The sequence below is a fragment of the Cydia pomonella genome, chromosome 2 (genome assembly GCF_033807575.1).
Source record: "Cydia pomonella isolate Wapato2018A chromosome 2, ilCydPomo1, whole genome shotgun sequence".
Taxonomy (NCBI): Eukaryota; Metazoa; Arthropoda; class Insecta; order Lepidoptera; family Tortricidae; genus Cydia; species Cydia pomonella.
Genome location: NC_084704.1, coordinates 8,194,632 through 8,219,736, shown reverse-complemented (window position 1 = coordinate 8,219,736; position 25,105 = coordinate 8,194,632). Strand labels below are relative to the sequence as shown.

Genomic DNA, 25,105 nt, shown 5'->3' with positions numbered 1-25,105 from the left:
CGCAACATTAATTAGAAATCAACAATTGGTAAAAAGCCAAATAAATTAAAAACATATTTACAGATTATGGGACGTTATTTGAATTCGATGATAAACAAATATAAGTGGTTAGGGTAGAAAGAGGTAATGGATCCCAATTACTCTATCTACTTAAGCGAGAATTGAAATTGTAGAAAAATACTTTATTGACTATCATTTGAGATAATTATCACATTTACAATCAACTTTGACAATATACCTATAGAAGTTAAAAAAAAACAGTATTGATTCCCATTGCACCAATGTAAAGGGGAAGGTGGTCACCTTGTGGGCAATGAGGATCAATCAAAAATCAAAGTCTAATATATCAGATTCAGAAAACTCCGATGCTTTTGTGGTAGTTCTGAGCCATGCATTCGGCATATAAAATAACAAAATAAAAAATATGTTATATTATTATTATCTGTTTATTTATCTTGTGTCTTAGATTAGGCATTGTATAATATGATTATAAAAGTAAAATACAACGAATCATACAAAAATAATACAAAATACGTATAAACACATTATAAAAAACCTAGCCTAGGGTGCCCGCCGCCAGCGGGGCAGGGCCCAAGCTGCCGGTGGTCAGGACCGCAGAGAGAGGAACCGCCACACTATCCGCGCCGTGTCCAAGATCACCGCCTTCTGCATCTGACCCTTGATCCAACCTCCTAGCGAGAGTCTCTCAAGGTGTTGGTCGAGACTCTTCGCTTATGAGACCGTTCGCTGAGAATTATTATTATTACTATTAGTCCTCGTTTGGTCATTAGTAGGAAACATGATTCTCATTACCCGCATGTATCCTAAGCAGACAATAATTAAATAAATAAATATTTGCAACACCCGTTATTTATGTTTGAAAACGTTGTCCTGAATGTACGAATATAGGCGTAAAAAATCACAACCAAATAAATTAATGAATGTGATACTTACCGTTTATTTTAGCCGCAGTGGCGCGGCCGGCTCATAACGATAGCGTGGGGCATAGGGGGCCTACCGCGAAAACCGAAATTCGCAAATTGCGGGGAATCTCTTTTACTCTCATTAAGACGTAATAAGAGTGACAGACAAAAATGCCCGCCATTGACGAACTTCATATTCGCGGTTACCTATAGCCCAGGAGCGGGCGAGGAGGCCGTGAAGTGGTTGTTATTTTGTAAATGGGTGGGTGATCTAATTACTATTGCCCGCTGACTCCCATTTCCTGGTCCGCCCCTAAGTCCCAAAAAAAGAACGAGGATAAAATAATAAAAAAAAATATTTGAATTTTTTTTTTAGTTTTTACTATATACAATTATAGACTGAAGTAGATGTCTATATGTACTAAGAAAAACTGACTACTTAAGTTCTTTAGTACTCGGGGCTCGGAAAATACCTTGTAGAAATTACCTATATGCAAGAATTGTGAAATTTTTAAATCAATGAAAACAATATGTATATTTAATCTTTATTGCACATTACATGAAGGTACAAATGGTGTCGACCCCTGTTCCACGTAATCTCGTCTGCGGCGGTGATGTCATCGCACCGCGCCGCGCCGCCGGCGGCTTCGGCGGCAGAATACAAGATGCGGTCACCCAACAGGCTCCCTCCGCACGCACTCCCATACTCACTCCCATTGAACTCATAGTATCCTAGTAAAGCTGTAGTACAAACTGTTATTGTACCATAGTATTGTCAGTACGAAATGATACGGTCCCAGTTGAATTAATCCGTCCGTACTCCCATACTCACTCGCTATACGCTCATAGTATCTTAGTATCCCAGTAAAGCTGTACTTAGTTCAAACTGTTATATTTCTTATTGTGCCATAGTATTATTAGTTAGTACTTAATGATGATTGATGAGGTCCTGGCACTCCCGTGCCGGCCAGTACAGACTAATTCCTCCGCGGTCTCCTAAAGAAACACGAGGGTAGTGAGTGATACCAGCAGTTAATTCTCACCGTTTGCTAGAAGCAAAGTAGGTAGGTAAGTAGTAGGTTTGTTCGAGTTGTTAAGGTTTTAGTGATTTTTCCGTAAATTCCCATTTTTTTGTGATGCTTGTACCACAATTACACCTATAATTTCCGCATAATGGTCTTAGGTATGGTAAGCATAATGTAATGTCATTAAATGAACTCTGACGAAGTGTATCTGAGTCTCATTAAGACTAATTTTCATCAGAGATTACTCACTAGCATCCGCCGAGTTGAATCATATGCTGATCTAAATGACTAGTATCAACCATGACTAGGTCATTGCACAAACGTGTATTTTGTACTGTACAGGTTTTACCGTCATAGTAATTACTCATACATGTGCCATAAAAGTCATAATAAAATTCATTGCATGTGGCGCTGCGCTGATTCAGGTCGTCTCGTTCAGATTTTATTAAGTGCAATGTAACCATTGAGAGTTCTGCGTTTAGAGTAAAAGTTATCTTTATAAGTACTTATACTGACTTAATATTTGGTTGCCGAAAAAACTCGCTCCATGAATGAATAATATTCGAAGTTAGAGAGAGCTGTTATCGAGAACTGAATAATATATATATCCGAGAATACGAGGTATACCTAAGTATTCCTTTTGCATTGTGGTGAAATACCACAGGAAAAAATTGAATTAGTCGAAATTGATTGACGGATATAGTTAATTAAATTAGGTAGGTATATGAAATCACCCTGAATGATAAACCCGGACAGCTAAACCATGTTACGGTATAGGTTAAATGTTCTTTTCCCCCCTACCTATGTTATTTCCTGTTAAGGTAGACTAAAGGAACACTTTTAGGTACTATGAGAGTGTTACCTACTTATAAACTTATAATAATGTGCCGATAGTACGAATTATCCGATTGTATCCTACTAAAATGAGCCCGCTAAAACATTATTAATTTATTACTGACGTACTAGTTTCTGTGTGAAAGATCTGCCGCCTGATCTTACCTAGAGGAATATAATTTAAACCTTGTCTAGTTTCGTAATGCCTTGTTAAGTCGGTAGGCAACTTAGAGGAGAAACAAGACCTAGTGAAAGTTGACTACTAGAAGTTTTCAAGCTGTCCTTAAGTATCTTAACTAGGTAATAATCAAGCAACATTTGTAATAAATAAGACATCTCCAACTGACGTGTCACCATTCTGCGACTATGATCTTATTCTGTTCTATTTCCCTTATAAGTATATTAATGTTTGAATTCAATTTCCTACGTGGAGAGACTGACGACAGTGACGAACTATGATGATGCTTATTCTGTAGGTAATTACGTAGGTACATAAAAAATACCTACGTTCATTTTCAATCGGCGTGTGAGGCATGTTTATTTATACGCCCTATCTGTACCTATTAAACTGGTTTCGATCCCCCAAACTTCCGGTCAAGGTTCGTGATTGAATTAGATCATTCACATCGTTCGGAGAAGAGTGAGTCACCGGTGACGTCGCTATTGATAAACTTGATGTTGATTCGATGCCATTAACTAGTTGTTAGCATCAAGTCTATTAGTACGAGTAGGTAGCTGTTTTATTGAGGAATGTTTTGTTATTTGTAGCATAAGGTACACCTAGGTTAACACTTTAGGTCAGCATTTTACAAACTATGGGTTGCGAGCGAATATTGAGTGGGCCCTGAAACCCTGATGCTAGGAAATCTTCTAGGAGTATTACAAATAATATTTTATACCCCCTTTTTCAGACCGCCAAGAGTTGGGGCCCAAAAATGGCAGTTTTTTTAGGTGAGTTGGAGCCCAGTAAATTTTGGCAACCATTGCTTAAGGTGATTTTTCGAACGTTTTGATTTTTTTTGATTGGAACGTGTTCAGGGTTCTGTTTTATAAAGGTAGCAAAGAACCTGTGTGGTGAGACTTGTGTTTGTCACATTTTTTAAAACATACTTAGTGAAAAATACTTATAGGTAGCACGTTCTTCCGAATTTTCGTTTTCACGTATGAAGCAAGTACAGTCAGCATCAAAAGTAGCAGATCAAATAACACTTCAAAAGTAGAGATATATTTTTGAAAGCGAATTTTTAGAAATTTATCTACATTTGGAAGTTATACGGAACATCAGATACTTTTGGCGCGTTGTTACATCCGCTGCTTTTGATGCTGACTGTACCTACCTTACACCTAATATTATGGAGCATTTTTTTTACAAAAAATAAACAAGATTCATTGTCTAATCTAATGTGTATTTGCAATTTAAGTTAAATGTAATCGTATTCTTACCTACTTGTTTTATTTATAAAAATAAAAATAGCCTTTATTATTGAAGTTTTTACATTTGTAAGTATATTTATTTATCATTTCCATCGGCAACTCCAACTCGTTCCTTGACTTTATTTATATAACAATGTTAATTTAAAAAAACTCCAACACAAATAAACGAATGAACCTATTTTGAATATTTTGATAAAACATGAACTAAGAACCATCATTTGAAAACCTGCTTTGAAATAATAGCAATTTAGGAACTGTCAAAGTCTTTTATTGCTGACTATTCGCTATGTGCACGACTGTCACGCAACCTAGCGTCCGCAACTAGCTAGCTAAAACTACTCCAAAACTAAAAACTACTGAACGAATTTTCATACGACTTTCATCTATCAATAGAGTGATTCTTGAGGAAAGCTTAGGTATATAACTTGAAAAAAAATGAAAATGAAAAATGATTTATTCTCTCACAAGCATATTTAACAAAATACAGGTTGGTGTCCCTTTTTAAGTATAGAAATACCTGTGTTAAGGAACACCGCTCTTCCTTAGTGATTACCTAGAAGCTAAAAGCAAAACTATGATGGCTACAAAGTATAAACTTAAACAATTAATATGTAAGTAAACTATGTAATACTAAACTAAGATGCGAGTAGCAAAGTAACTAATGTAATTTTAAATGTTCAAGTATAAGGGCCACTTTTAAGTGTTTTGCGCGCATGTGTGTGTGTGTGTGTGTGTGTGTGTGTGTGTGTATGTGTGTGCGTGTGTGTGTTAAGGGAATGGTGCATTGATTGATTTATATTAGATTATGATTTAAGTAGATTTTCTATATCAACATAGTTTTTAGTATTTAACCAGTTTTTTATTTTAATTTTACATTCTCTGTAGGTGGAGGGATATATATATATTTCATTATTTAAAAAGTTGTACAATTTTGCTGATTGAACAATGTACTGTCTTTTAGCAAAGGCAGACTTTGTAGGTGGAATAGGGATTATGTTAGTTTTTTTCCTTCTAGAGGTATTAGAGTCAGGGTAATAAAACGTAAACTTATGTATCCGTAAGATTACATTAAGCACATATAATTTTCTTACAGATAAAAGTCCACATAGATTATATAGATCAACGGTTGGAAACCTATAAGGCTTAAAGTACATGACTTTTAGCAGTGCTCTTTGAGCTCTTTCAAGTTGTAAAATTTTTGTTTAGTGGCTCCACCCCATACTGAAACACAGTAAGAGAGGATCGATTGAGCTAGGACAATATAAATCTGATTTAAGAGGTTTGAAGACGCAGCGTATCTTAAGCATTTAAAGGTCCAAATAAGTTTCCGAATTCGGGACATCATTAGCTCCGTATGAGAGTGCCAGGTAAGTCTCTGGTCCATCATAACTCCTAAATATTTTACGTGTTCCACTTTTTCAATAGGAGGACAAGAGCAAATTGATGAATCTATGTCATTACAATTATGGATTCTAAGTGTGAAAAACGGGTCAGGTTGAGTTCTACAATCTTTGGTGAAACAAATGTAGTTAGTTTTTTCTCTATTTAAAGTAAGGAGGTTGGCTTGTAGCCAGCGAGCAATCTTACTAAGGCCGATTTCCGCTGATGTACGCACTTCTTCCCAATTATCTCCATAAAACACAATAGCTGTATCGTCCGCGTATGAAAAGATAGAGCCATTATCAATAGGCATGTCACAGAGCTGGTTTATGTAGATAAAAAAGAGCGTTGGGCCTAGAACACTCCCTTGTGTAACTCCGAATTTTACGTCACACTCGTCACTTATAACTTGTCAAGGTTTTGTGTCAATTGATTGAAATATAACGATGTTGTCGGAAAAAATCACGCTGGCTAGCTTTAATCGAAAACGCTGCCTAATCCGTTTGAGCTATAACAACACAATGTATGGTGAGGTTGTTTCTCATTTATAGGTCTACAAAAAAGTCCGCGATGTTAAATGTCTATCTTTTAAGGATAACTTACTATACCCATTTATAACTTCTAGAAAAAGATCACGTAATATGTGGCATTTGCAAAGCTATTAATATGGATACATTATTAGTAATTATCAAACTAAATACGTTAGTTATATTAAGCATTTCATGCAGATTACAATGGTCCCTTACACCAAGCAATTTAATGGATCTAAGATTAGGGTTGCCATCTCTAAAATTTGGAAACCAGGAGAAGACGCGTGAAAACCCCGGATTTTAGAGTCCAGAACCCGGACAACAGGTTTAAACAGGTTGTCGTGTGTCGCGGGCGGCCTAAGATTTTAAATTTTTAAACCCGGATTAGGGGGGTAAGCCCCCCCCTTCCCCGACGCTCCCCGAACGCCCTCTAAACTAGGACAAATCCGGGAAAACCGGACGGATGGCAACCCTACCTAAGATACCTCTTCTGTATTTCTATTCTCCATTTGGCGAGTTACAATTTCACGTGAGTATTTGTGTTTCGTGATAGGTATACATATTAATAAATAATAATTACAAATGTGGTTGTATAAAACTGATTTTTATTACAGTAATATAATGGAAATACACGGATGGCGGGCCATCACGGTTGTGACAGATACAGTTCCGACGAAGATTATAAATATCGTGGTGGGGAAGCGGCCTAGTCCTCCAGGAAGAAGTATTGGCCTGCCCGTTTCTGTTCTATGTCCTGGAACAAAAGGAAAAACATTTAATTCATGCGCATAAACTAACCATCGTATTCATAAAACTTAGCCAACTTTTGATAAGAGGAAAGGGGGCAGCCATTTCTCCATACAAACGTAGTCTCCATTTTCCTCTCTGGATATTCAAACCATGGAAATATTTTTACATAATTTGATGTATATTCATTATCGACCATAGCTATTCCCCTAACCTTTTCAGATTTTATGATTATTGTAAAAATTTGGAGCTCAAGTCTATTTCAGCGAAGTTGGTTATGCGACCCTTTGGAGTGCTAACTCATGTATCCAACTCACCTTCACAGAAGAATGTTTATTGATCCTAGGCCTGAAGTTGTTAGGGTCCCTCCTGAAGGTGATGCCGAGCAGCTCGAGGAACTTGTTCATGCCGTTGAGCAGCGACTGCGGCGCGTGCGCCGTCGCGTCCGACGACGGCGTGCCCTCGAACACGATCACGCGGTCCGCCAGGTACGTCGCCATGATGAAGTCGTGCTCCACCACGAAGCCTGTCCGCTTCGCGTGGAGGATGAACCTGCGGATCGTGGGATCCTAATGTAGGTGTACTGTTATAGTTCACATGTGTGAGGGAGTCTGTTACTAAGACAAAACGAGTAATGGTACAGCTACGTAAATACCTACACAAAGCACTTTATACTCCCAAACAAAGTAAAATTGAGAGATAAAAGAGGTATCTGAAGTATGATGCTTAGCAGTTACAGTAAGGGGTGGTTCCTAAGAGTACTCTCCATATACTTTTCTAAGCCTCTATAGGCTCAGAAAATACATTGTATTCATTAAGTTTTGCTAATATTATTTGAAAATATATAATACTCTTGAAAAGATATGCCATTAAGTCCACATTTTCCTTTTATCCGGGTCTGCCTAAAACGTAGTCCGACTAATTCGCGTTATGGCAAAACTTCATTCGAAATTCGCTATTCGTCTAAATCGCTATTGACCTATTACTTATATTACCTATTTCGCAATATGTCCCAAACGCAGTAAGCCTAAGTAGCTGTTTGTCCATTTCGCGATACGTCTAGTTACCTAATCAGATTAATAGTTAGGTAGTTTAGGTTCGTTAGGTAGCTTCAGATGTCCGGAGGGCAAGCTACCCAAAAATAGGAGCCCGTCTAGTTACCTTTAAGAGGAAATGTTTTTGGAAAATAAATTAGTAGAAAAAATCTATTATAGGAGAAGTAACACTAGATTCGCTTTTGGATACAAACTTAATACGTAAGTGTAAGTCTCTCTGTGCCAGATTCGCTTTTCGACAATAATGCAAGAGGCCTAAGTCTTCTTGTGCCAGATTCGCATTTGGACAAAAACTCATTAGGCCTAAGTCTCAGTACGACTATTTCTCGGTTGGTCTAGGCATAACGCGAATTAGTCAGAATACGTTTTAGGCAGACCCGGACAAAAGGCACATTTTATATAAATGAAATTATTTTACCGTGTGGTTAAAAAATAATTTCTTAGGAAAAGACTGTGTGTTAACTTTAGTCTCAAGTTCTTCATATGATTATTTCCTGTTGACTTTCGTGCAACTTTGGGAACAAATATAATTATATATTTTTTTAAGTTATGTTTTTTTACGACTCGCACTACTATATATAAATTATGATCTGCAATATGAAAATAGATGTCAATATTTAAGAAAAAAAACGTCTAAAAAGAATCAGAAACCTAGTTTTACTAAGTTGGCATATAGTTGAGAACTTGGGACTGGTGGACCGTGGTGATGTGGCCTAGGGGTTCAAGACATTAGCCAGTATAGCGAAAGGTGCTGGTTCACATACAGCCTTCACCACCTCTTCCAGTGAACAATAAACTATTTCTGTATTGAATTGTAAACATGAATTATCAAATAAATCTGCGTACCGTTTAATAACTTTAGCTGCAACCAAACGCTGTTCAGAGTCCAGGTAAGCAGAGGGCTCGTCAATGAGGTAGACATCGGCCGGCTTGCCCAAACACAGCACCAATGCCACTCGCTGCAATTCACCTCCCGACAGGTTCTGCACCTCCTGGTCCATGATCTCCTCAATCTTCATGGGTTTCATCACATCCGTGATAAACTGGAATAAGGACAAAACTCAAATATGAATAAGGCTACAATTGGACTTTTATACATCACACACTTAACCATACATTTTTAGCAATCAGATAATACTATTCTTTAATAAAACATTTCTGTGTAATCTTTGTAATAAATTAATCATAAAAATGTTTTATTGTAAGGTGGGTTCTAAAAACTCCAGTCCAGACTCTTGTCAATCAAGCAACAATCCTGACAAAGGACTAAAAACTTGGACATATCCTAACATACCCATAAGAATACTTCAGGGTAGTCCCCTTATAAAGTGAAAGAATGGGAGAAAGGGTCTACATTGTCCATAGCTATTTACTTATATAGCTATTTAAATGTAAACTAGAGATATATTTGACTATTTGTATAAATTCCAAATCATGACTGTGTTACAAGTTTTGTTATTCTTAGATTAACGGTTCTAAACAGGGAGTGCTACCAGTTTTTACTAATTACCATGATAACTTTACTTACCTGAGGATGAATATATGCATCTCTAATTTTTTCATGCAGCAGGCTACGGACTAGGCCCTGTGACTTGGGAGATATTTTCTGTGGTTTATAACTAATGTGCAACTGCGGTAGGGTGCCCGAACCTGAGGAAATAAAATACCTACTATTTTACAAATGTTCGCATTTTAAACAAAAGTTACTTTGCATAATAGATTTTTTTTGTGAATTTACTAGGAAGCTGATTCATTTCACACCATAACATTTGGTGGGGAGACAAGTCCTTGTGCAATCTATAAAAAGTATATGCCATAAATTCCACACTAGCTAAATTAAACCAGTCCTTCCGTCAATATAAATATATCAGCATAATCCTTGTAAATTGTATAATATTATAATAAGGTACTACAATTGATAAATTTAAACAGTAACACAATAATCTCGTCAAATTGCAGGTGTAAGTCTTTACGCAGTCTGCGAATATTTGTATTTTAGCACTGTCAAACGTACGCATTCCGTTGCAGGGCATTTAAACTAGATTGAACTTGTATGCAAATTACTCCAATGCACATTACCATCAGTGGATAACGAAGACTCCGCGTGCCGTAAACATTTTTGAAACACAGGATGAAAATAGAGATCAAATAGTTCAGTTCTAGCCATAACAATTTTTAACAATACATTTAGCTATATTTCGATAACACACTTATAACCTCAACACGTAAGCAAAACCTTTGTGATCTGTCATTGAAAAATATCGTAATACACGTAACGCTACATTTATTTCAGTACACGATGCAGATTATGACACAGTTTTCTTTAGAATTCTATAAAATTCATTTTTTCCATTGAAGCGAAAACCGATTGACAACTTTCACAAAAGTGACGTTTGAATGTTAGTGTTGCCAGATGAAACAAAAAAAAATGTTATCGATATTTTACTACGGACGCGTTCGAGGTACATTTTTTTAAGATTGATATTTCTATTTAAAGTTGTACCTCCAACTTTTGTGTTTGGGATTTTTTACATTCACGAGCTTTTTCCATTTTAACGGAGAAAAATAAGCCCTCCAATTGGTTTGGTCCAATTTGGATACGTTTTCAATACAACCTTCTATGATCGAACAAAACGGACAAACAAACATTAGGATCCAAAAAGCTTGTAATTCTGAGTGGAAATAAAAACTCCAAAATCTAAAATACAATTGACTAAAATAGAAATACCAACTGCACTGCAGTTTTTGTCGATTCTACGGAGCATTTACAAAGAAACTGAAAAATTAAGAATATTGTATTGTAATGCTAAATTCACTTCAATTGGAATTCTCTTACGCCACAACAGACTATGTGGATTAGCCATTACTAGCTACTCTTAACTCATTCATTCTCTTATTTCCGTCATGGGTAAAAACAAGCAAAAATATCACTTTAAATTGGAATTGAATGTAACAACAACGAGATATGTACTGTGCTACAAACCTTCATCGGGTTCCAAGTTGCCAGCCAACATTCTGATAAATGTCGTCTTTCCGGTTCCGTTCTCTCCGAGCAAAACTAAAATCTCGGAGTCTGAGAACTCGCCGGGCTTCACGCGAAGATTGAAATCCCCCATTTTTTTCGACATTTCCGGGTACTCATAGTGGTTCATTCTTTTAATCTAAAAATCAAATTATATGTATTACAGGCACCAGTTTCACAAAAGCTTCTTATCTACCAGAAGCCATCTCTTTCTAACTGCAACTATTAACTGTGCTAAATGAGCTCTAGACATAGAAGTTTGTATGTTGAGCAGGTCAACAATCTTACCTATAATATATGTGGAGTGTGTACGTACACTGTGTACTTACTTATTCAGTTATTTTTATTCAAAACAGAACAAAATCTATTCAATTAAGTAATGAGTATAAAAACTTACAATAACTCAGTTTTGGTAAATAAAAAATACTGACCTCTTCTTCAGTTGCTGACTCAGCAACCTTGAAGACCAAGGATTCAGTCCTGAATCTCATGTTTTCAGTGGGCACAAACCCATCAAGGAATATATTGATACCTGAGGAAAAACGTTACTTATTACGTTAGTAATAACACTAATAACTTATTATTATGAAAAATCAACCCTAAGCCGCAAAATTGCATGGCCACTTTATGAATGGATTTAGTTATGCTCTTTTCAAGTGCATATGTTCATAAATATCTCAACATGATCTAGCCACTTTGGTAAGCATTTTGTTTATGTATTTGATGGTTCCTGTATTTATTTTATCGATAATTATTTATATTAAGGTATATTCAAATTTAAATAAGTTAATATTAGAAACAAACCTTCTCGTACGGAGAAAGGCATAGTGACAACACCATAAGCACCAGGCACGCCATACAGACAGCAAATAAAGTCAGACAGGTAGTCCAGCACTGACAAGTCGTGCTCCACCACAATGATGAACCTGTACAAAAGAAATTCGTACACTTACTTAAATATTATATCTATGGTCATGGACATAATTCTCAATAGGAGTTTTAGCAAGTGCTATAGTTAACATTCTCTGGCATTATACATTTTATCAGTGACTCTTCTTTTTAGCACGTTTTTATAACATAAACCGTAACCTAACTTTTAGGTTGTAAAAAAAAGGTCAACAGTTAGGACGGCCTGTACACCAGCAACATGGCGATGAACATGTGTTCATATTGCATACATTATATTCCATCAAATGTATTAATGATTGCTCTTGTTACTCGCTAGCTTTAAGCCTCATTTATGAAAATTTTGTATGTAATAAACAAACATGATTTTATTTTACTCATTATACACATGTTTTACAACAGTATATGGTTATCACTACTACCTCGTAACTATTTGTTTCTTTCAATATTAAGTATGAAAAGGCAATAAGCCGTACTTATCAGGATGGATGAGCGAGCGAATCGTGCGGGCAGCGTTGAGACGCTGTTTAACGTCCAGGTAGGAAGATGGCTCATCGAACATGAAGATGTCCCCGTTCTGGATGCACACCATGGCACAGGCGAAGCGCTGCAGCTCCCCGCCGGACAGCGCGGCGATCTCGCGGTCGCGGATGTGTGAGAGATCTAAGAATAAGCAATTAAAAATGATGTTTTTGCTGGCAAAAATCATTAAAGCTATAGGTACTGAGTTTGTACCTCAACCTGTAATTGTTAAGACTTTACACATGCTAGATCCTCCTAAATAACGTTGGCCTGGCTTTTTCGGCTCGGCTTATGGGGCCCTGGGGTCCGGTAGTCAACTAATACCTAGAATTGGCGTAGGCAATAGTTTCTACGAAAGACCTCCCAGCTCAGTGGGGAAACTAGTCATTTCATTTCATTTATTCAACATTAAAATTCATGTGCATCCTTATGTGTGGCATTGTGTGTGTGTAGTCCTTATTGGAATTAGTCCAGTTCCCATCACTGAAAAGCGACTGGTAAATATCAAATATATCCTACAGAAGTTCCGAAAAACCCCATCCTTTCATGGTGAGTTTTCACGCAACGACTAGATATTGAAAGTATTTTAACCATTAGGTATGTAAAGTGATAAAGAAGATGGACTACTTTAATTTTAGTTTCTACTTTCATTAGTGTTATTTATTACACATGGTCTTAACAAGTTAAATGTGTCATGTCTTTTAAAACAGAACAATGGATTGGACATTGGGACTGAGCCAAATGAGAACTAATTACAAATCTGTGCACTTTCGAAAGTGGATAAGACTTGTTTTAAGTAGCTACTACTACTTTGCTATTTAAAATAAGTTTTTGGCAAAAATATACTGGTTAAGAAATATTAATACATCAATTGTCCAGTTATGAAATAATTATATGTATATTTACATTAATAGTGTTTCGTAAGTTGATAAAAACGTACGTGCTCAAACAAAGGTTAAATTGTATGCATATAGATATCTATTCACCTTTGTATAATTTTATACTTAAATTGTTATTACAGAGTACAATAGACAATATGCTATACCCAACTACTTACACTATAAGTATCCATGAAATTGAACGAACATCAATAAGGAAAGAAATACACACAAATAAAAACATACTACTCACCAAGCATCTTGCAAATTTGATCTATATTGTTCATATCATTTTTCCTATCCAACAGTTGTCCAACTGTTCCTTTCACAGCCTTGGGGATCTGGTCAACATACTGAGGCTTGATCAGGGCCTTCAGATCATCCTCCAGGATCTTGGTGAAATAATTCTGCAGCTCAGAGCCGCGGAAGTGGGAGAGGATCTCTTGCCAGTCCGGGGGATCCTAAAAACAAGTGTAGTTGAATTAGAGAAGCTTAATTACATAACCAAGACCGCATCAAATGGAGACAGTTGGAAGAGGCCTACACCTCCAAGAAGGGTTCTGGTCTAACCTAGGTTTAAGAAACTTAAAGAAAAAACAACATGTAGAGATTTTACCAGAAATAAATCCCTTTTTTATTTTATTCATTAGAATTACATTTATTAAATAATTTACTTAATGATAATAATTATTAAATAAAATATTGAATGAAAAAAAGGTTTTACTATTCTTGTACACTCTTTTATAATGGAGATAATGAGCATTGAAAACAAAATTTAAGTAAGCTCAGCTCAGTCAGAATAAAATAGAATAATACCACCTAACTATAATTATGTGTGAAAGAGGATATTTTACCCCTTAATTCATGATACTTTAAATATTGTCTCTTTACAACAAAAATGTCAAAATGATAGAGACTTGACACATAATGAATAATGCCATTAAAATACAATGACATTAAATGAACTCTTCATTGATTAAAACAAATCTATGTTTCAATCAATGAAGAGTTAATTTGATTATAAATTGATTTCCTATGTGGGTAAATAGGTTAAGCTACATTAAAAATGGCTGTATATCTGTTTAAATTACATCTTACAGAATAGCGGCCCAGATTGGGCTTCTGTTTCCCAGCAAGAATCTTCAGGGCAGTAGACTTGCCAATACCGTTCTGGCCGACAAGTCCCAGAACTTCACCAGGCCGAGGGATGGGCAGTCGATGTAGCTTGAAGGAATTCTTGGAGTAGCGATGGGTTGTATGTTTTTCCAGGTTTGACGGGATGTTGATGATGGTAATTGCATCAAATGGGCATTTCTGGGGAAGAATTGTATAATATTTATATGCTCTGGCCTAGTGGGTAGTGACCCTGCCTATGAAGCCAATGGTGCTGGGTTCAAATCCCGGTAAGGGCATTTACTTGTGTGATGAGCACAGATATTTGTTCTTGAGTCATGGATGCTTTCTATGTATTTAAGTATTTGTATAGTATATATATTGTTGTCGAGTACCCACAACACAAACCTTCTTGGCTTATGTGGGACTCAGTCAATTTGTGTAAGCAAGTCCCTATAATATTTATATTTATTTATTATTTATTTATCTTACTGAAGTAAAGAGCCAATTAAATCCACACATTATCAGGCCTGATATCAGGCTCGAAATTGGGTCCGGGCAAGAGTTTTTTCCGTTTCACAAAATATCAGCATGTCGCTCGGGCAAGGAAAACGCGCGCGCCGCCACGGCCGAGGCACGTCTACACTGGCCGTATTGTGCGTGAGGAAATTGCCTCGCGCGTATGCTCGCTCGGTGTGGACCCGGCTAATGGTTCATATGCAATAATATCCAACATAGAACATTTTTGGCAATTAGAGACAATAGTTATTTACGATACAAGTGCGAAAAATAGGAAATTCGTAACGAGTGGCGATAAATTAAATCAAGACCGAAGGGAGTGTTTTAAATCGACACGAGTTGCGAATTACTTATTCGCACATGTATCGTACAACGTTTTACAGTACATATGAACCTTTAAATATTCGACATAGTTACATAATGTGCTAATTTACGCACTAGTGCGGAAAAGTAGCACCATATGAACTGTAAAATATTTTTTACCTTTCAAATATTGTTTGGTGCGCTGATATTCCGTGAAACGGAAAACAATGTCGGGAAGTGTGGGTGTAATTGACCCTTAAATAGCTGGGTCCACACAGAGCAAACATACACGCGAGGCAATTTCCTCGCCCGAGCATGCCGCCTCGGCCGAGACACGTCTACTGTGGCTGTTTTGTGTGTGAGGAAATTGCCTCGCAGGTATTCTCGCTCTGTGTGGACCCGGCTAATCAGGATTAAAATGCAGAAATATTTTGTTTAGAACGATTTACCTCAAGTTTATTTTATACATCAAAACAAATGTTTGCACTTCCAGTAGATGCATTAAAAACAAATTGAAATCTGGTATGTATGTGCTAGCCAAAGGTTGTCTGGGAGAAATCACTCTTCAGCGATAAGACTGCCTGTTGTCTACCTTTATCTTTCATAAGTTGTTTTCTGTAAGCTGTATCTTTTACTCAGGTGTTCCAATAAAGACTATTCTATCTATCTGCCAACAATACAAGTATTGTAGTCTAATTGGAATCTTTTGATCTGGTACAGAAATTGTGCCTTATAGCAAATTGGAGCCATATTGTTGAACATGGAAGTACTATTAATCACGTTTTCAAATATTAAGATTCAGATTGTAAGGTAATGATGTTAAAACTATATGAAAACATGGCACAATGTTTGTGCCTTTGCCGTAGCCTAGGTTGGTGTCTAAGCAGATTTTGATCATGGATAGAAATGGAATTGATTGGCATAAAAAAAAGTAGTAAAAATTGATATTTTTTGCTGACTATATATTTTTGCCAAAATCTTTAATAGTCAATTTATAAGTTAGGGAAGATCTTCTTTGACAATTTTGTTATAGCAGCACTGGTAGGATGTAGGATCTTGTTGCTACTCTCAGTGCCCCATTTAAAAAAAAACACCTGTATAGAACTGTAGGCAGAAAATGGTTAGAAAAACTTAAGCTTCATAATATAATGTTTCACAATAAATCGATTAATCGTTTATGGTATAAAGTATGAACGGTAAATTAACATGCCCATGATGAACATTGCTGATGATTGATCACTTTGTTTTCTTAAGTGATAAATACAGTTAGAAAGGTCTTACCTTGACACAAATACCACAACCGATGCAGAGTTCCTCCGATATGGTGGCGATCTTGTCGTTGGGCGTCACCTCGATGCAAAGCTTGCCCATCCGCACCACCGGACAACTCTTCTTGCACTCCTGTCTGCATCGCTTTGGCTTGCAGCGATCGGCGTTTACAATTGCGATACGCGTGAGCTTGTCCGTCTCCTCATGTTGTTTATTTCGAGACATAACTGTCAACGAAAATTAACTATCAAAGAACACTTTTTAAACCAGCTGTAATTAACAATTCAACAATTTCGTCTCATATGTGGCAGAGTTTCACACATAACCTCAACTTGTATTTTGTAATTGCAGTTTTTATAAATTGCACACTGCAGTATCAAAAGACAATTAAGGATAACGCAAGTATTACGTATAAAATTTTACTTGGGACGTGTAAATAAGCGTATACCTGGTAAAAGAGGGCGAACGTTGGCGAAATCTTGCCTACGTTCGCGTGTCCCTTTACTTTGAAATGTCAAAAGGAATTATTTTCTATACTCTGTCTACTATCTTACTCTGTCTACATACTTGACAGTTTGATCTGGTTATTACTAAAAACGTTCGTAGATATTATACCATTTTGTTATTGATAAAATAACTAACTACCTTTAACTTTTATAATGAGACAAGCCTAATTGCATGTTTAATTTTAAAAATAATAATTTTAAGAAATTAATTTAACGTAAAGCGCGTTCAGAATTGATTTTTTAACTGGCAAGTATACTTGGACTATTTTGTTTGGACATCGAACTATGGAGGGTAGAGCTAAGGAGAATAATATTCTCCTTGACATACATACACGACATACTCAAGCAAAGTCTGTCAGTACCAATGTACAGCAGTGAGTAGGGCACACTCAAAAAGCAGTATTGCGTTGGTATTGCGCTAAGAAAAACAGCAATGTACATCGAACCAAAAACATGTAACTATCATAACCTCAAATTGTACAAATATTTACGATCAACGACCGTGATTGTATATTGTAGGCACCTTGACTTTGCTTACGTTCATGCACAAGCTTATTTAATATATTGGTATTTAATGGACCCGGCAGAAGTTTCTCTTAAAATAGCAAAGATTCGGAATGTAAACAAACTTGGTGGCTGATCTAATCTCTTATGGGATAATGCTAAAGTGCCAATTGCATCCACACTTTATCAGGCCTGATATCTGGGGGCCTACCGCAAAAACCGATAATAGGGTTTTTCCAATTTTTTGAAACGCTTGTATTACGTTCTATATTAACTAAAAGTTGCCCTAAAATTCGACTTTTATACTAAAAACGGCTTTAAATATGTTAAATTAACAAAATATATTTTGACGGATGCTTTCGCGCCCAAAACGCTCTTTGAAGATTGTGTGACGTCACAGTTTACGGTTTGACACATAATTACATACACGTAGAAGATACGAGCTGTCAAATGACATTTGTCATTTATCGCCTAACTGTCAACAGTGTCAATCCGAGAGTTGTGACGTCATCAGAATCTTCAAAGACGTTTCGAGTTTGGTCACGTGACGTGTGCTAAAAGATATTTTAAATTCAATATTTACAAAAATATGGTCATTACAGGTCCCCGAAAAGTAGTTTAACATGTTCTTATAATCCAACAGAATTTATTGGGATACAATTCTGCCCTAAGATTTGTAGATGGAAACAACCCTATTGAAAATTGCGGGATCTGTCTCTTTTACTCTCAGTAAGACGTAATTAGAGTGACAGAGAAAAGTGCCTGCAATTGACGAACTTCGATTTTCGCGGTTATAGCCCAGGGGGCCTACCACGAATACCGAAATTTGCAAATTGCGGGGATCTTTCTCTTTTACTCTCACTAAGACGTAATTAGAGAGACAGAGAAAAATGCCCGAAACTGACGAACTTCGACTTCACGGTTATAGCGCAGGCCCGACGACGTCCGGGCCCGAGCAAGAGTATTATTTTTTCCGTTTCACCAAATGTCAGCCCATCGTTTACAATATTTGAAAAGTAAAAAAATGATTCATATCCACTCGCTTGCTTCATATTTTTCAGTGACTTCTATTATTATAATAAAATAAGGGTGACAGCTGGTAACCACAGTTACCAAAAGCAAGTGAGTGGACATAAATATCAAACATTGATCATTTTGGCAATTAGAGACAAAATATTTTTTACATTTCAAATATTGTTAACGATGTACTCATTGATATTCCATGAAACGGAAAGCGATTATCAGGGCCTACCGCGAACCACGATCGACGTATTACCGCTCTGTCGCACTTGTAAATTCGTACGTAAGTGTGACAGGGAAGCAACACGTCGAACGTGGTTCGCGGTAAGCCCTCAGGCCCGACAGCGGGACTGATTTCGGGCACGGTACGGTATACGACGTTAGTTAGACTAGGACGTTATTGACGGAGTGAAGTGCGCTGTCAGCCTGTCAGTGATTTGAAATTTTTTATCATCATACTCAAACAATAGTTCGCGATGTAATGTGGCGCCACCTATTTAAGGTTTTTTGATAGACACTTTTTATACACATAGATTGTTATCCTTACCTCTTCCCTCTATACATCCAACAAACAATCAAGTTCAGATTATATGCTCTTTGATCAAGTTGTTGTCATTGCTGTCACAATTTCAATGTAACTATTTTCAAAACAATAACTTAAAAAAATGTAATTCAATTCATAAACAACTTCAAGGAATTTATTAGTTGGAAAGCATAAATATAAAAATTCCAGTGCGCTTTCGATTTTCGATTACTGTTTTTGCTTTTAGGAAATGGTATTTACGTAGATAGTAATACAATTATCATTTGTTGTGCTCAGGTTGTGCTTAGTATTATGGTAATTTTGAAACACTCGCTTAGTTTTCTCATTTAAGCTATCTCTTGTAAATTGGCTACGCGTTTTATATTGCTAAAAAAGTAGCAGGGTTTCTCTTTCCCATCAAAATTTTGCTGACATTGTTATCAGGTGAAACTGGAAGTGTGTATAGATAGCTTGGAGTCCGCCATCAATGCCATCCATGGTGGTGCAGAAGAGCTTGAAGTATGCAGCTCCCTTGCCGAAGGCGGTCTTACACCTACAGTTGGACTGGTGAAACAAATATTATACATGGTATGTGAAAAATATAAAATCTTTATTTAGAAGTTTCAATAAGATTAAAACTTGAAAGTATTTAATATACTGACAATAGGTTCAGTATATCACTTGTCAGGGTCTTATACTTACTATCTACATATTTCAGGTACAAAATATAGGTACTAGGACACCCATACATCCCACATGCACAAAGTGTAAATGCGCAGAGTTAACTGAGGTAAAAAAAAAAAAAACTTTTGTTTGCTATATTGTCTGAAATGAGTTTCCGAAGCATAATGAGATATTGTATCTATTTCAGAAACCAAGTGTGAATATAATGATAAGATGTAGAGCTGGCTCTGATTTTTGTTACACACCGTTGGAGGTAGAAACAATGCTGTTAGACTTAGTCGTAATGAAGAACATGGGTGTTAACAGGTTTGTCTTTGGTGCTCTCACTTGTGAACAAGAAGTTGATGTTGATATATGTGCCAAAATTATTGATAAGGCAAGTCCTTTGCCTGTCACTTTTCACAGAGCCTTTGATATTTGCAAGAATACTTTAGTATCTATTGAGAAGATTGTTAAACTTGGGTTTGACAGAGTTCTTACCAGTGGCCAGAGACCTTCTGTAGAGGATCATGAAGCATTCCAAATAATCTCCGATTTGATGGGCTTTTACAAGGACAAAATCCATATCATGCCAGGTGCTGGTATTAATACAGATAATGTTAAAAAATATGTGAAACTTGGATGCCCGTTAATTCATAGCTCTTGTAAAGCCTCTAGAGAGCCCAAGATGGGCAAAACTTTGAGCATGGGCATGGAAACTGCAGGCCCTGAACGAATTTATTACACAGATAAAAATAATGTTATTAGATTGAGATGTGCAATAAGAAATGAGCTTTTACCAATACAGAAGCACTAAATACGATTTGTATTTATCTGATTTTTTATTAATGCTCAATTCCTACAAAGTGACTAAAACATCTGGTAGGTATTCTATATCTATGATATAATTTTATAAAAATATACGATAATTAACAAAATGGTGAAACCATCGATTTTTTCCTACAAAATGCACTCTTACCGACCTTACCTCGCAAACATCACAACTCGAAGTTTCTTCTATTTGCCTTTCTGTCACTTTAGCATCTATATGCAACTGTCCCAGGCATCCTATTTGTACAGATGATTCCCTCTCATTTATACACTGGTGCGAACGAGTTACACTGAGACTAACGTAAATCGAAATAATATTTTTAATATCTCTATATGCCTCCAGTGGTACGTTATACCAAAGGGATTAATTAGTTTCTCATTTCTTAAGTAGGTGACTATTTGCTTGCGTCTGCAGTGAAGATTGGAAATTCTGTCCTAATGAAATGAAAGTAGTCAGCAAACATACTACGAAGTCCTCATATTTTACTTGTTTGAGCGCAAAAAGATATAGGTATAGAGCGCCAACACTATAGTGCATCAATTTTTCTCGTAAATACCTCATCATATCAGCCTTTTATCGCCCACTGCTGAGCATAGGCCTCTCTTCTATTACGCCACTTGCCCCGGTCCTGAGCTAATTGCATCCAGAAGTGACGCGCAATTTTCCGAATGTCGTCCACCCAACGAAATACCTACCAATAAATATGAATAAATTTAATAAAATACCTTGCTTGCTTGCAAGCAATGTATAAATAAATACCTACTCGTAGGTAAGTACTCGTATTTAATAACACATTAGACTAAAAAGAAAGTACCGCCTTACCGCCTATCTCAATTTTATGACCTACTTTTTAGTGTGAAGCGTATCGTCGCATATATGCATGCATGTAATTAATAATTATTTTTATTATTCATTATAATTACGGTAAGAATGAATTGAAAGTTCAGCTATGTTCGATTCGTTTTATGCTCTATGAGTCAAAATGTAATAAGCATGTTTGTAAAGCTAATTTAACTAGACTTGGTCTTTTACTAATAAGCTGTATAGCGGCGACTAGAGAAACACCACGAAACATACCTGACTTACTGTATTAACTTAACCCCCCACCAATCATTTGTCATCATCATTTCAGTCATTTGTTTTGGTTTGCGTAGTGTAGTTGCGTCATTTTCGTTTGCTGGATTTAAGGACAGTACAGACGAGAAGACGAACAATTTTTCGCCAATATGATTAAATTGTCTGATCAAATTAGGTGGTGTGGCTCGCGCATATTGATCGATATTACCGATAAACTGAAGGCACGGACACAAGAATACCAATTTTTGATGCTAGAATTCGCGTTTGGAAGATTTTTTAATTTCGAGAAATCTAAAATTGGTGATTAAGATTGAGATTGACGTTAATTTATGTTCTGATCGAATCGGTCGATTTGATCATCCCGTCTGAACTAGCCTTTATACCCGTCGCAAGTAGTCGTAGTACGGGAGTACCGAATTGCCGATGCTCTCTCTAGTATGTCTATCATCTGTAATTGCAACAGAAATCGTTCTGCCACCCTATAGATATATCCCGATTGTAATGGAGAAAAAGGCCGCCTCGAAGCGACAGTGCTTCCTGAAAACATTGGTAGATATTGTGGCCCATTTATCATGGCGCCATATTCCCGCACAAAAATGCCCGCCCGCTCTCGTTTAATGATCCTATTACTGCGGGCACGGGAAACAATATCAGGACACCAGCGGAACAATTGAATGCGGTCCTGGCTTGATATTTCAAATGGTTACCTACTAGTAAACTCGAACTACTGTTGTAATGGACTTCCGCGGTACAATATTAGAATGCTCTACGTGTAATGAAAAAGACATGTTTATACTAGTTCAGTATAAACATGTCTTTTTCATTACACGTAGAGCATTCTAATATTGTACCGCGGAAGTCCATTACAACAGTATGTTTTACCGTCACGATCAATGTACCTATGTGATTGTATGCAGTCGCTTTTAGTTTATTGTGGAAGGTAATAACGATATTCGTGGGCGTTAAACTCTAAAGCTAATCCAATCCAATTTTTAAGTAATTATTATGTGCATCGTGCTCGCCCCAATATTCATGTTTAGAAAACTATTTACTGTTGTCCTAGACCCAATCAAGGCCTAGATCTGCCCTTGAATAATATAAGTTATAACTCCTTATAATCCTGGTCACCCTAGCACAACTTATTAAAAGAGATTTAACCTCTAACAGTGCTTTGATTACGAACAAAGTAAATTGCTCCGAATAAAGACAAGGTAAATTGTCAAACTTGAATGAGATTACAGTGTTTCAAAAGTAATCAGTATTTAATAACAATCAATTTGACGCTTATCACGAATCATCGATATTTGATGGAAGTAGTCTAATTGTAGCCAATTGTGGATTGTCCGACCATGCAAGTCGTAGATAATAAAAACAAATCTGGGAGACCGAGCTTTGCTCAGAAAACATAGAAAAACTCGCGTTTTCCCAAAGATAAGACATAGCTGGATTAATTCGCACCCGAAAACTCCCATCTAGCAAATTTCATCGAAATCATTAGAGCCGGTTCAGAGATCCCCGAAATATATAAATATAAGAATTGCTCGTTTAAAGGTAAAATAAAAACGTTAATCTTATTAATACTGGTAGAGTCTGCGCGGAAAGAGGAGAGTCGTAGAATGTATTGGACCCGGTACATTTCACGACTCTTCTCTTTCCGCACAAATCTACGTACGAAAGAATAGCTCATAATTTACTAAATCCGTAGGGTTGATCATGCTCGTCTCCTGAATCACCATGTAGTCACGAATCGTAACATTACATTCAGCTGTTTTGGTTAGTCTAAAGCAATGTGCTGGTAAGCGATGGGAATTGTAGCCGTGTAATAAGGTAGATTACTGCGAATATTTGTAATCAGTGTTCATCATTTGGACATTTCGTACAACTTATTTTTGTGAAAATATGTCATGTTTGCTGTTCCTTCTTTCGCAGTACGACAGAGCAAAGACAGCTTGGTGGGGAATTCGTTTTACTCACCTATACGAACATTTCTAGATAACAAAAAAACGAACAGATTGTTAAATACGTTAATAATGCTAAAAAACTAAATAAAAGAGTCAGTTAAACGAGGAGCACACTGAAAATTTTAAAGCTGTGGTAATTGGGGAGTATCAAAATTCTTACACCAATCCTAAAACAAAAGAAAATGCATGGCTCAGGAACACCTAACCTTTGTTTAAGTGAGAAAGTTCTTTGAACCAACAGATAAGATGATACCATAGGTACATAAGTATAATAATATAATTTGTACTCAAAATTGATTCAAAGCTTAAAATCGCAATGAGGTTTCTTATAGCCCCGAGTTAAAAAAGACCTTTTATCATTTTTGGACAAGGCTGTAAGAATGAATATAAAAACATCGTTCAAAAATACGCACAATTTGTCACGCGGGCGGATGATTGATGATTTGGGTGGAATTCGCAACTGCCTGGCAAGAAGCACTGCGGCCATGTTTCGTCTTTAGCATCTTTGTAACCCGCCATCAATCATCAAGCTTTTTAAATATGGTAAAACGCGCATCAACTTAGTAGATATGCAGTGGAGCGAGCTGAATGTTATTGGGCACCTAATGCCGTCAGAAAATTTTGCAAAACTTCCTCTAGATCTAATCATCAATTGTTGTATCTCGTCATGAAATAGATAGTTATAATTATATAGCACACATTGAACCTATACCACACCGATGTAGCACAGTCTAGTGGATGTAGCTTAGGCGGGCTGCTGTTTATGTTAGTTTTTCTTCTACTTTACTAGATAATTTCTAGGTTACTAGACAAGTTTTCTCTCACATATACTTTTTTAAACTATATTTCCATAGACATTTTTTGGCGGGAAAACATGGACTTTTTGAATTTACTTATGTATTGGTTTAAAGTTTAAAAATGTCGGAGTGATCAAGAGACGGCTTACAAATTGTAATTCGTTACAACTTTGAAAGGTGCCTGTTGTTAGATGACTGTCTCAAGGAAATGCAATCTGAATAAAAAAAAGGGCGCTCATCGTACGAATGTTTATCGTTGGTATTGTGAATTAAACGTGGAAATCTTAAAGTTTCTGATGCATCAAGATCAGGACGGCCCCGTGACGTGTGTAATAAAGAGAATGTAGCCAAAGTAAAAGAAATGCTCAAGAGTTGATTGTCGAATGACCTATAGGCAAACAGAAGAAGCCCTGGGCATCAGTGCACCAACCAAGCGTTCACAAAATTTTGCAGGAAGTTCTTGGAGTAAGAAAAGTTTGCACTCTGTACACCCACAGGCGACCTAACGAAGGAGCAAAGGGATTGTCGAGTAAAATGGTGTAAAAAATGCTTGGGATCATGAGTGTCTTCCAGAAAACAAATAGATATTTTTGATGATTGGTTTTTACGTGTGATAAAAATTACTTTGAGAGGTTTGTAAAAATAAAGCAGTTTTGCAAAACTTGTCTAGTGTCATTTGTATTTTTCGCAAGAGAATATCGAGAAGAGGAAAAAGTAAAAAAAGCTAAATACCTACCCTGACGTAAATCTTTGAACAACCAA

At 36.6% G+C, this 25,105-nt stretch overlaps 2 protein-coding genes across 7 annotated transcripts; one reads left to right on the top strand and one right to left on the bottom strand.

The window, feature by feature from the left end:
• Nucleotides 1-6,711: 6,711 nt before the first annotated feature.
• Nucleotides 6,712-17,044, bottom strand: LOC133532948 (protein Pixie). Its single transcript, XM_061871829.1, has 12 exons — nucleotides 16,909-17,044; nucleotides 16,473-16,687; nucleotides 14,355-14,570; nucleotides 13,510-13,717; nucleotides 12,333-12,519; nucleotides 11,755-11,876; nucleotides 11,382-11,482; nucleotides 10,912-11,089; nucleotides 9,457-9,578; nucleotides 8,775-8,971; nucleotides 7,191-7,425; nucleotides 6,712-6,880 (listed from the first exon to the last, which is right to left on the bottom strand). The coding sequence occupies exons 2-12, from the start codon at nucleotides 16,683-16,685 to the stop codon at nucleotides 6,833-6,835; spliced, it is 1,827 nt and encodes a 608-aa protein (XP_061727813.1). The 5' UTR covers nucleotides 16,686-16,687; nucleotides 16,909-17,044; the 3' UTR covers nucleotides 6,712-6,832.
• A 1,850-nt stretch (nucleotides 17,045-18,894) lies between these two features.
• LOC133532916 (PF03932 family protein CutC) lies at nucleotides 18,895-20,505 on the top strand. 6 transcript variants are annotated; one of them, XM_061871781.1, is made up of 4 exons: nucleotides 18,895-18,992; nucleotides 19,458-19,601; nucleotides 19,732-19,803; nucleotides 19,885-20,505. In XM_061871781.1, the coding sequence occupies exons 1-4, from the start codon at nucleotides 18,972-18,974 to the stop codon at nucleotides 20,491-20,493; spliced, it is 846 nt and encodes a 281-aa protein (XP_061727765.1). In that variant the 5' UTR covers nucleotides 18,895-18,971; the 3' UTR covers nucleotides 20,494-20,505. The 6 variants fall into 6 exon arrangements, with proteins under 6 accessions (XP_061727765.1, XP_061727788.1, XP_061727796.1 ...); XM_061871804.1 differs by lacking the exon at nucleotides 18,895-18,992 and adding an exon at nucleotides 19,036-19,124; XM_061871812.1 differs by lacking the exon at nucleotides 18,895-18,992 and adding an exon at nucleotides 19,052-19,157.
• The last annotated feature ends 4,600 nt before the right edge of the window (nucleotides 20,506-25,105 follow it).